At 45.2% G+C, this 12,110-nt stretch overlaps 2 protein-coding genes across 2 annotated transcripts; both read right to left on the reverse strand.

Moving 5' to 3' along the window:
* Window positions 1-336: 336 nt before the first annotated feature.
* LOC124654160 (probable WRKY transcription factor 74) lies at window positions 337-2,797 on the reverse strand. Its single transcript, XM_047193189.1, has 3 exons — window positions 1,930-2,797; window positions 1,724-1,849; window positions 337-1,103 (listed from the first exon to the last, which is right to left on the reverse strand). The coding sequence occupies exons 1-3, from the start codon at window positions 2,712-2,714 to the stop codon at window positions 959-961; spliced, it is 1,056 nt and encodes a 351-aa protein (XP_047049145.1). The 5' UTR covers window positions 2,715-2,797; the 3' UTR covers window positions 337-958.
* A 4,229-nt stretch (window positions 2,798-7,026) lies between these two features.
* Window positions 7,027-11,881, reverse strand: LOC124652655 (ankyrin-1-like). Its single transcript, XM_047191693.1, has 11 exons — window positions 11,722-11,881; window positions 11,291-11,437; window positions 10,885-11,016; window positions 10,429-10,568; window positions 10,160-10,246; window positions 9,879-10,007; window positions 9,181-9,336; window positions 8,637-8,738; window positions 7,702-7,872; window positions 7,519-7,598; window positions 7,027-7,449 (listed from the first exon to the last, which is right to left on the reverse strand). Exons 1-11 carry the CDS (start codon window positions 11,774-11,776, stop codon window positions 7,413-7,415), a joined length of 1,236 nt encoding a protein of 411 aa, XP_047047649.1. The 5' UTR covers window positions 11,777-11,881; the 3' UTR covers window positions 7,027-7,412.
* Between the last annotated feature and the right edge of the window lie 229 nt (window positions 11,882-12,110).

Genomic DNA, 12,110 nt, shown 5'->3' on the forward strand with positions numbered 1-12,110 from the left:
GAACTACTCCAATAATAGACGTTAGCTAGATCCTTTGGCCCACACGACAACCAGATACTTAGCACTCCATAATTGTATCAGCAAGACCCCATCTTGTAAGCATGATGAGGTAACGCGTCCAATTCTCAGCCTCTACTTAGGTGTGTTAATAAAAATCTTAACAGTTTCTAGCATAGGTAATCTTAAATTTTCCGAACTAAATGTGCTTAGATTTGCATAAGTGTTGACAAAAAGATTCCTCGGAAATGAAACTTGTGGTAGAATTCACTCGTGTGAGTGAGGGTTCTTCAATTATGAAACCATGATAGCACGAAGTCGATGTCAAAATCATCAGCATGGAAAGCTTGGGACAGAAGTTGTAGCATGACTGAGAAATCACATCAACTTATTACACCTGTTAAGGAACATATGGTCCTCCTACTGTGTCAGTTTGTCAATAAGAGCACCTTTAATCCCGGGATGATGATTCTTCTGCGAAAAGAAATCTCATCTTTCAATAAAGCAAAAGCAACATACAGAGGCAAGTCAGTGCAAGTAAACTTGCGCACGCTAAAAGCCAATCTCACCATCCTTTTCCAAGCTTTACACAACGCTCCTCCTTGTTAACTTCCTTTCTTCAGATATCCCTTTCAACTCATTCAAACACGAGCAAAGCTCAGCTGTCACTATCTAACAGCATGTTCTTCTCTCCAAATCATCTCTCGATTGGATGTGTCACAGCTCAGAGCAGAGTAGAAGAACAGCTTGGACGCCGAAACCGTAACAGCATGTAGCTGGGGAAGGGCCACCAGGGCAGCTCATCAGATTCCTAAGTGGTCTCATGTTTGTTGCTCCTACTTTCGCGATTCGGAAGTCCTAGCTTCAATTTCGCCTGACCAGTCCAGCAGTATCTTTCAACTGAGGCACAGGCCTCGGCTTTGGTTTTCCTGAACGGAAAAGGCGACTATCGGCGGGTTGTCTAGGTCTGGGCGGACTGTGTTGGCAGCCGGTTATGGTTGTGCTCGCCTTCGTACGTCACGACGAGCATCTCCGGCTCATCCACGCACCGCTCGACGTGCTTCCTTGCCGGGCAGCCCCTAACTGTGCTGCATTTATAGTAGCCCCTGCATTTGGTTCAAGTGACCGGGCACAGTTAGTCCTCCATGTTGACACAGGAAAGATTTGGAAAGAGGTACAGTCAGCGGTCGACAATGAGCAGCATGTGCTTGCTTTCATGGTATAGCTACATTTTCCTACCATTTAGGGCAGACAATTAAAGCTTAATATGAGGTGGGTGAACAGGAGCAATCAAGATTAGAATGTGGATTAATAAGCATGTCAATCAAACACATGTTCCATTAAGAAGTAACCTACTTTAGATCCCCAAGACTGATCTATTTTTTCACATAGACAGTAGTACAAGAAAGAGTGATAGACCAACATGATCCACTATATAATTAATTGTGCTAGCAACTAAGGTATCAGTGTCTTAGTTGTAGAAGAAACTTGGTGCTAAGAAAAGGGAGAGTGTAGTGGGGGATCCACAAATAATTATTCTACAGGTAAAGGAACACAATGAGTGCTCTGATGCAGATATCCCATCTTTGATGGTACAACATGAGGAAAAATAACATCATGACTATAATGGATTTGATGTATATACAATTGTTAGTTGACCAATGTCGTTTTTAAGGAATAATAATAATACACATCTTTTAAGCAACTAGTTGATATTCTTTCATACCTTGGATGAGGGGAACCCTTGATGGGTTTCTGTCCATACTTCCGCCATGAGTATTCATCCGGTGGTATATCAGATATTTTGTTGCTAATGGCAGGCACTTTGATCGTCCTCTTAATTCGCAACTTCCTGCAGAAAAGTAAATCATCAATCAGGTAAAGACCGGAATACACAACCCCAAGAAAAGAACTACAAGAACACACTTTTACCTTCTCTTTGAGCAATGACATTTGCCAGATGTGGCGCACTTGCCACTGCCGTCCTCACATCTGCCCGTACACCGCCGCTTAGACGCGCCATGGCGCGCATTCAATGGATCGCTCGCAGATGGGCCACAGATCAAATGCATTGGCGGCTTTCTGTCCAAGCTAGCTACGCTGCCATCCATGCTCAGAGAGGACATGAAAGACCTGGGCGACGATATTGTCCCAGTGGCACCACTGGGGCTATCAAACTTGAGGCTGATCGAGCTATTGCTCCTCTTGAACATCTGGGCCTGTAACTTCTGCTGCTGCTGGAATGGAAACCTATGTGCAGTGGCACCGAACTGGAACTGCACAGACAATGGCTGGACCATCTTCGGAGGGCCGCCGAACTGGTGAGCACTCTTGCTGCCTGAGCTGACCAGATCCAGCCCGCGCAAATCAGGTGGAGACGCGCCGAACAAAGGCCGTGCCGAACCGGCAGATGTGGATGGACTGGTACCGGAGATTAGCATCCCCAATGGGGTGTTGCTACTGCTCTCCAAGAAGCCTGTCTGGTTCAAGAACCCCATAGGCTTCCTTCTCCTGGAGAGCCTGACTTTAGCATGCCCTCCTCCTCCGATGCCGCCATTGCTGAGGAGGGAGACCACCTTCCTGAACTTGGCACACGCCTCGCCCGTCTCTGCAGCTATGCTTCTGAGCAGGGCCGGGTCCTGCTGCTGGGAGAGCAAGGCCAGCACACCGTGGCAGCTCTCCACCGCCGCCCTGTTCGCCGCTTCCACCTCCTCCATGGCCCACCAGATGAAATCAATGGAAAAGAAAATCTAATCCTTTCTTGTTGTTAAACTATCAGTCGTGCGCAAGCAGCTCAACTTCTCGCGATCCTCGCCAGGAGCAGCAGCACCTGTGGACAGAAGAGAGAAGGAAGAAACAGATCAATACATAGACAGAGCTCATCCATGGAATGCTCACATAGGTCGGATTTTTCATAGTAGAAAAAAACAAGCCGGTTTGGGGACTTGGAATAAGCCGCCCGGGGAACCGGATCGGTCACAGGAGATTCCGACGGCGGCAACAAGAAAGAACGGATTCGTGGCGTGGAGCTTCACCGAGAACCCGAAGAGGGCGCCGCCGACAAGACAAGATTCCGCGGCAGATGTCCAAGGAAGACGAAGCCAAAGTACACCCAAATTCGAACCGGAAAAAGGACCGCGGAAGCGAGCTCACCTGAGATGGATGGCGTGCGGGGGCGTGCCCCATCCTCAGGTCACGGCGTTCCGGCGGTGGGGCGGCGAGGGGATCGGAGCGGAGGGAGACGAGGAGGAAGGAGCCAGAGGAGGAAGAGGAGCGTGTTCTTGTACTGAGAGCGCGGGGAGGAGGGTATAAATGTGTAAATTCGTTGGGTGTTGAGGTGTTAACCATGAAAAACACGAAGGATCCGGTCGTTATCCATCGAGGTCAGCGAGGTCAACGACAGGGGTCGGTGAGGGAATCTTTTCGCTGCGCGGTTTGTATCGAGCGCAAATATAAAACTTACTAAAATGAAAAAAAAATAGCAAATGGGAATTTGGATCAGGTACTTGGAATGTTCAAAAATCGGTCTAGGCCGATTCTCGACAGGTGGTAACGGATAAGATTTCAACATATCGGTTGGCTTATCGATGAAACCGATATTTCAACCAATTTTAGTCTAATAGTCGAAATTTCGGCCATTTCACTCTGATGATCGATATTTTGATCGATTTTGAGTGAAATTTCATTGATATTTGGTCTGTTAGTCGATATTTTCGTTCTATAGTCTTGTAGAATTATGCATTAGCTCAAATTTCTATTTTTATTAACTAAAATGCAAGAAATCAAGGTAATATGCTCCAATATTACTTTTACATGGTATATCATAGAGAATTTAGTGCCAAAAAAAAGGATTTACAAAAAAATAAGTCAATAAATAGTTAACCAATAAAATCGATTAATCGGCTGATAAGCGATTGATCATAAGTTAACGATTAACGATTTCTTAAACATTGGGTACTTGCACTTTCGAACATGCTTGCTGCTATTTGTTGTAAAATGGCGGTTTGGAATTAGTTGTAACTTGAGTTAGATACTCAATGTGTTCCAAATTACTTCGCATATCACCTTTCCATAGGATGAGTTTTTTACAAACAGTTCACTCGTTAGGATGTGACTTTTATGATACAAAATCATAACAACAAACATATATTTGAGAGTCCCTAGAAGAAGAAAAATTCAGAGTACGAATTTAGAGGTATCAATTTTATGCCACTTAGGATATACGGTAATAGAGTAATTGTTAGTTTATTTTGAGAACTCTGCCCTTTATTACTCAAAGAACAATGTTTACATCAACACCAGACTTCAGAACCAAAAATGCCGGCCTAAATTATGGTACATCAACACCAGAGCGACCCTTCTCATAAGCAAAGTCGAAAGACTGAAAATTCCAAGCCGGCGCTCTGATCTCACGAACAATCTGGCCATATGATCCGAGGGTATCACCACTTTGAATTCTTGAATTGGATTGACGTGGTCACTCGCCACGCGCTAGCTTGACGCATCAGGTTTAAATCGCTTGACAGTGCCATCCCTCCCTGCAAGTTGTTGGTTGCATCACCTCGTGGCTAGTACCCCGAAAATCATCACCGAAGCACCGATGAAGACTCTTGCTGCATTGCGGGCTATCACAACAACCGTTGTTACACCTCCATTCTTCGATATCGCCGCATCTAGATTCACTTTGGCTACCCGGCCGGTGGTGGAAACCAACGGGGTGAAAGGGCGAGATGCCACCTAGAGGGGGGGTGAATAGGCGTTTAAAAATTATGAATTTGTCTTGTAAGATTGTGAAATTAACCTAATGTTTATTTTACAAACACAAAACATAAATATGATAGGCTCAACTAAGTGCAACAACAACTAATAAATCTAAACAAGATAAGCACAAGATATATGTAAGACAAGTGATAGCAAAGATATAAGTACTTCAAGGAGGAAGAAGAGATATTTATAGTCCAAGGAGAAAACTAGGCATTTAAGGAATTTGTGTCTGCGTCCAACAGGTGCTAAGTTGGTGAAACTGATCCAGGAACCGGATGGTCCGACGCATGATCCGGTGGACCGGTCTACACGCCGGTCGGATAGTGCACAGGCAGGTGAACCGGTGCACGATTCGGTCTACCGGGTGAGGCACCGGACATATCGATGCCGACCGGGCCGCACACCGGAGCGCTACCGAGTCGGCTCTGTTTTGCATCTGTTGACGCTCGGTGCACAGGCCGGTGAGCACGGATCCATCCAGTGGTAGAGCCGCTATAGGGTCAGGCGCAGGTTGTGCAAGAACACCTCAAAAGACCACTTTTCGAGAACTAAAAACTCTTCTCACGTCGTTCCTTAACTCTGATTAAGATGAAATCAATTTTGTTGAAAAGATAACGATGAATAGAAGCCAACTCTGCATACTCCATACTATACAAAATCAAGCACAAACGAGGACTTGTAGTCCAGAATGTCCGTGATGCTTTGATGAGTAGCTTAAAATCTGGGGATACTCAAAGCAAGCTGTAATTTTGTCCAGGATCTTGGCGGAGAGCGGACCATCGACATCCAAGAAGGGCAAAAAGTTTGCCATTGGTGCTTAGCAAGGTTTCTGGATTCACTGAAAGATCCTATTTTCTGCTTGAATCAAACAAAGCGGCGATTTGTTTCGTTTGTTAATGCTTGTTCAGCCATCTGTCAAATGGGGATTTTCGTCCTAGCAGACAAGAAGAATCGGTAAATTACCTTTCCCATGCAATCCCTGATTCAATCATGTACCATTTCATATAAAAAAAACATGTTCAGTAGTTAAGGTGGATGTGCTTATGATTTTAGTTGAGAAATTGACTACAACATGCTTGTTACTTCATCATTTATAGGTGGGTGGCTTTGTTGAAGACAGTCCACAATTTTGTTATGCTTTGGTGTGGATGTTATTTCAACTCCTTAATTGCGTCTATACTGATGACTGATAGTGTGATAGCCAGTCTTGGTTTGATTTATGTCTTTATAGATTCATGTATTGGTGAAGTGTCAGACATCCTGCGCAGCAATATGATAAGTATACTTGATCCATTGATGGCGACACGATCTCTCTTGCCCGGGATGGTCTGGTTGGCACAACCATTGTAAGCAGTCCGTCGGCGAGGTGCTGAAGATCTGCGGCACCATCATCAACGGCTTCGCTGCGCCGCTCAGGCCTTGTTTACTTCTCTCGTATTTTTTCCCCAATGGGTATGGGGATGGGAGGGGATTTGGTGTTCACCCAATCCCCTGAAATACCCTTCCCCAAAAATACACTAGTATGATGGAGAGTTTTGATTTAGGCAAAAATGTGGGAATGGGAGGGGATGGGAGGGGATATCTCAGGATTATGTCATTCAAAACCGAAGAAGTAAACGGACTAGTGGGGATTTTCCGGGATACGAAATAATCCCCTCCCATCCCCATAGATACCCTAGAAGTAAACAAGGTCTCAAGGAGGAGCACCAGGGGTTCCTGCTCCGTGTGCTGCTGCTGCACCGGGCGATGGGGCTCCACGCCTGCCACCATCAGCTCGTCTACTGCTACACCGGTGAGCAAGCATTGAGCTCAGCTTAGCAACACAGAGCTGCGGCATTGGTCGAGGAGGAGAAATCCACGACTTCTGTGCTCTGCACCTGCAAGTCGGAAAGGGACCGTGTGTTTTTTTTATGGTGAGGGACACCGCAAGGGCATCAAACTTGGACTTGAGTCCACCGAGGATTTAATCAATGATGTCATCATCGCTCAAAAGATTGCCAACGGTAGCCATGGTATCAGCAAGCCCCTTCATCTTGTTGAAGTGCTCCGTAATCCTGCAGCCAGATACACCTCCCTGACGACGTGGGCTTAGCCCAGTGGTTGGGGTCGCAGTGGTGCACCCTAACGATCGGAGTTCGATTCCTGTCAGGAACGAATTTCGGAATTGTCACGCCAAATCCCGCTTCTACTATATCAAAAAGTGTTAGTTCCTCCTAGACACGGTTTCAGATACACCTCCCTGGAACAGAAACACGCTTCTTCCACTGCTAGTGGCTATGCATTTTTCATCTGGGTCTCACTTCTCACCCACAAAATGCTCAGTGACTATCGACATAACATAACATCCACCTATATATACAGCTCAGCACCATACCTGCATAACTCGGGGTCTCAAACTCTCAATCACCATAGCCTCCCAAAAATCGAGACCCCTCGATCATCGAGCACAAAGTTTGAAACTGGCTACCACAACTTCTAACATACGAGCAGTCATTGATATTAGTACTAGTTAGGGTACGCAGTAGCCGGCATTCCAGTGCAAGAATACACAGTAGGGTTCATCACAGTGATGCGAGAGGAATCAATCCACACAGGTTCTCCTCTCTGCCTTCTCCATGCACGACTATGTCTTACATTAGCAGTTGCTTATGTTACACTCGCAGCTCCTCCAATGCCTTCTCGGCCTCCCTGCAAGCAAGTCCCAAAGATCAAAGGCGCCAAAACTACATCTCCACCAGCAAGCAATGTCGTCGTTACCTCAGGGCTTCCCTGATCTCCTCATTCTTAGGGTCGAGCTGCAGCGCCTCTTGGAACGCGTCAGCGGCACCTTCGTAGTCCTGCGCACGTTGAGAGAATATCAGTACCACGAGAGGGCTTTGTATATACAAGTGAAGTGAATGAGTTCGATTGCAATGGTCAGATCAATACAAGCAGCTGTACCTTCATGAAACTCAGGGCTGCGCCTTCACGATACCAGGCCTTGAACCAATTGGGCCGTATCATTCTGCACTTCCGTGCTTCTTCCAGAGCTTGATCCCCATTTCTCAAACGCAGCCAGCAGAGGCTCTTGTTGGAAAATAAGGTGGCGTCATCTGGGTCTATCTGAGTTACCTGCATTTACAATGAGCAAGCAAGCACCCAGTTTAGCTTAACTAACAGGCTCTCTGCCATAGGCAAAATAGATAATCATTCTAAAAAAAGGTTATGTGGACCATATCGTTGTCTTATCATTTGTACACGGTGTACTAAAACCACAGATACAAAGTCCTTGACCGACTTAAGCAAAGGAAGGACATATCAAGATGAATTGCTAAACTTCTGGTGTCATTGTACGAGAGAAAAACACTCCAAATGCCGTTGTTTCATCATTTGGATATTTGAGTTTAACATAAACCATCAGAGATATATAGCTACAGAGAAAGATTAAACACAATATTTTTAATCCTGAGCCTGATGTTCAAGGTGTGGTCCCTAACACTCGCTGGCGGTGACGAAGAAAGCAAATTCAGAGAGAGTAGAACGAGAGAGACAGTATTTGCGCCGCGCACTGCTTGCGATTTTTCTGTTATCTTCTCATTCCTTTAATTCGGACTACAAGCAAAGGCACAAGCCCACGATCCACAATGGTCGCGCCATCCCACGACCAGATCATGCCACGTGCAGGACTCGCTCCATGTTGTTAGAAACTTGGAGCAGCTAAACGCTAACTGAAACTGCTAACTGACAGCTAACATGTTAACTGAAACTGTCTAAGAAAAAATAGACTAGCAACCACCTGGACTATGATGCTGCACTGGTTTATTTCAACACAAGGACTATTATTTGTTGTGTGATCTTTTGTTCCAAACAAGTACTAGATAGGCTCATGCACTTACCAGGTCAAAGAAGTACATTGCTGTAAAGTAGTCTTCCTTTGCAAATGCTTCCTTTCCTCGTGACTTGAAATCAGCAATTCTTTTTTCATCCGAAACTGCGGCCTGAACACAGTAGCACGTTCAGCTACGGTATGGACAACACAGTAACAGTAAAGTTTGAAAATTTAAGTAATGTGTTGATTGATCCAAATTCCTCAACCTTAATCTAGTTAGTTTCACAAACTTGGGCAGTAGTATACCCATGCAATGCAACCATTACGACTAAAATGTTTCAGGAACTTCCCTAATGAACCAAAACGTCAGCTCAAATTTGAATACATAACTCTCCTTTTAGGTATATGTAATAACATCTTCCATACAAATAAATTAAGAGGTGCTGTACCAAGAATCTATGAAGAACTTACAGGCTTGCAGACAGAACACATCATAAGCTATTTATAAGAGCAGAACGACTTATTGTGGTCTAAGTAGAAAATACAAAGCAATCACGCATTAAGCTTCATGAGTATAACCTGGAATGAAGTAATACAAATATAATACATGCCTGAAGAGGATTGATGCGCCGAGAATTCATAGTTCTAATTATACCATCAACACTCCAATCTGGCAGAGATGAAATTGGTTTTGTGCTAGGTAACAGAATTTCAACAAGGTCACGTCGACCTTGAGCTGCTGCTCGCTCGAGTGGAATTGCACCAAGCTATATCATAAAAAAATAAACATAAGATGCTGCATAATCCAGCACAAAAATGAAAAAACATCAATGTAATTAGATTTTCTTTCGAGAAAAAGCTTTCTGAGAAAATGAGATGTTCATGAATTTATCGCACTGGCAAGAACAGTTTTAGACACTATTAAATAAACAGACCCTGATTTGCAGGAAATGTAGACACAGTACTCCCTCTTGAACCATAGTACAATATGAACTCAGAGGAACACTAAAAAATAATATGGAATGACAGTGACTTATGTAAGATCTCTTGTACCACTAGAGCTGCACCCTTGGGATGTCTTCCTAAGTCGCAGTCTGAACTCTGAAGCAAAACCAAATAGATACACTTGAATACAAACCTACTGTACGATATTTAGTTGAACATGAACAATCTATACAATGTACTTGCATCTCAGGAAACCATGGTTAGATTCTACCCTGTATCAAATGCAACAAGAAAGGGGCCAAGATTGCAAATCCCAATGTATGCAAGATAGTAAACAGAGAGATGAAGACGCAGATATACTTACCTGGCTAGGAATGTTAGGGTCAGCCCCAGCCTCTAGGAGCAGCTTGACAAAATCAGTCAAGCCATCATTAACTGCTTGTATTAAAGGAGTTGGTGCAGGGTAACCAGGAGCATTCACATCAGCACCAGCCTATGGATAACAGCAAAGTAGCTTTAGACACAGAACTTGCACGAGGAATCATGACACAATTAACCAGAAATAACAAGTCACTCAACAAAATCAGGACACGGTCATAACATAAAAAAGTTAAGAAAATACATGAATTCAGCAAATTACCGGACCTCAATCAGTAGCTTGATGCATTTCAAGGACCGCTTATAGCAAGCCACCAGGACAGGTGAAAATATTTGATTGGCCACTTTATTTGGCTGAAAAGGGAATGAATCACAGTTCTGGAGTTACTCAAATCAGATAATAATATATCTTTAAATGAAACCACCATCTATTCTGATGCACCTCGAAGAAATAAAATTTACATCATCAAGCCAGGTCAACTTTATCGCATCTGCATTCCCAATCCAATTAGGTGACGATGGAGTAGACAACTTACATCAGCAGAATGCTCCAGCAGAACCTTCACAACCTCAACATGGTCATTTGAAGCAGCCAAGTGTAATGGTGCCCCCCGATGATCAACAGGATCCACTGGAACTCCTTTGGAAAGCAATAGCCTTACAGCCTCATAATGCCCTGGAGGCACAATAAATAGTACAAATCCAGATAGATCAGAACCAGAGCCTCTACAGAGTATATATACACGGAACACAATATTTGTATGCAAGCAACACCATTCGTTAAGTGCGTGGATTATTTGGTCGTCCAACTTATTAGCAGCACTAACCCACGATGTCAAGTGAGTGGATTAGTAGATAGTGTGCTAAATCGTGCATCGAGTCTGCATTTACAGTATATATACAGTACTCATGCGATGAATTAAATCAAGTATCGAGTTATCCATCATTCACAGTTTAGCACCAAGAACGAACTTGAGAATGAGAAAGCGCACCTTGCAGTGCTGCATTGTGCAGCGGTGTGGAGCCCCTCTCGTCAGGCATCGCAGGGTCGGCACCGCGGTCAAGAAGGTACCTCATAGCCTGGGCATTACCATCATGTGCGGCATAGGACATCGGCGTCACACCTACAAGGGTGAATAGAATATCTCGGTGATAAGAGGAACCGATTTTTTTTCTGCCACTGACGCACACAGAATATCAACTGGTGCATGTACTCCCTCCGTACCGGTTTACAGGGAATTACGCGTTTCGAGAAAGAACTTTGGCTGCAAATTTAGTCAGCAAAATATAACATATATGCCATAAAAATTATACCATTGGATTGATATTCAAAAGAAGTTTCCAATAATATAATTTTTGTGATATATATCTTATATTTTTGTGGTATGGAGGTAGTACCTGTTTTGGACACCACATTGACATCAATGCCACATTCCTCCACCAGGAACCGGCAGCTCGCCAGGCAGCCGCTGGAAGCAGCGGAGTGGAGCGCGGTGTTCCCCTTGGAGTCCCTGGCTTTCCGCAGGTCCATCTTGCCCGCCATCTCTGAAACCGCAGGAACAGCTGAAGTCAGACAGCACAATCACAGGCGCTAAATGGGACGAGCCTTGCAGAAATGAGAACTCCACACTGATTCCGTGGAGTGAGTCCACGCAGCCCCCGAAATTGGGGTTTCTCCCTTTAAAATGTTTTGGGGGTTTCTGCTCAGAATCGGATGAACTGAAGTTGGCAAGTAAACTACGGATCTGCAGCCACTCCGCCCGAAATCCGTACCGCACAAGCACCGCGCGAGTGTTCCGGGGGACTGAGAGAGGAGGGAGGGGTCTTACTCTTGTGGAAGCTGAGCTCCGTGTCGAGGGCGATGCCGGAGGGGGAGGAGGCCATGGTGGCGGCAACCCTAGACGGAAGGTTCTGGCTGGGCTCCGCCTCCGCGCGTGGTGCAGGGTTTTGGGAGGGGACGGGCGGCGTACCGGGGAAGGCGGCGACGGCAGCGAGACAGGGCGCCGCAACAAGGTGGAGGTGAAACGGCCGGCCGCCGCCCGGCCTCCCTCTCCTGTGTCAACTGTCGAGTGATACCAGTGGAGGAAAATGGAGTAAATGACGCAGAACTACCACATTACAGTCGGTGTTGTTCTAAAACTACAAACATTGGGCTAGGCGACACTTAACTACCAGCTTTGAGGTCAGGTCTAGACGCGCGGCACTGATCGGTCGAGTT

This window comes from Lolium rigidum, chromosome 5, assembly GCF_022539505.1.
Source record: "Lolium rigidum isolate FL_2022 chromosome 5, APGP_CSIRO_Lrig_0.1, whole genome shotgun sequence".
NCBI classification, from domain to species: Eukaryota; Viridiplantae; Streptophyta; class Magnoliopsida; order Poales; family Poaceae; genus Lolium; species Lolium rigidum.

What these genes read in the sequence shown, in the direction of transcription:
- LOC124654160 (XM_047193189.1), bottom strand. Translation starts at nt 2,714, where the DNA reads ATGGAGGAGGTGGAAGCGGCGAACAGGGCGGCGGTGGAGAGCTGCCAC. An exon ending in TGTCATTGCTCAAAGAGAAG is followed by an intron (nt 1,850 to 1,929) that starts GTAAAAGTGTGT and finishes ACTTTTCTGCAG; the next exon opens with GAAGTTGCGAATTAAGAGGA. An exon ending in AAGGGTTCCCCTCATCCAAG is followed by an intron (nt 1,104 to 1,723) that starts GTATGAAAGAAT and finishes AACCAAATGCAG; the next exon opens with GGGCTACTATAAATGCAGCA.
- LOC124652655 (XM_047191693.1), bottom strand. Translation starts at nt 11,776, where the DNA reads ATGGCCTCCTCCCCCTCCGGCATCGCCCTCGACACGGAGCTCAGCTTC. An exon ending in GCACAATGCAGCACTGCAAG is followed by an intron (nt 10,569 to 10,884) that starts GTGCGCTTTCTC and finishes TTGTGCCTCCAG; the next exon opens with GGCATTATGAGGCTGTAAGG. An exon ending in GGCGCATCAATCCTCTTCAG is followed by an intron (nt 8,739 to 9,180) that starts GCATGTATTATA and finishes TACTGTGTTCAG; the next exon opens with GCCGCAGTTTCGGATGAAAA.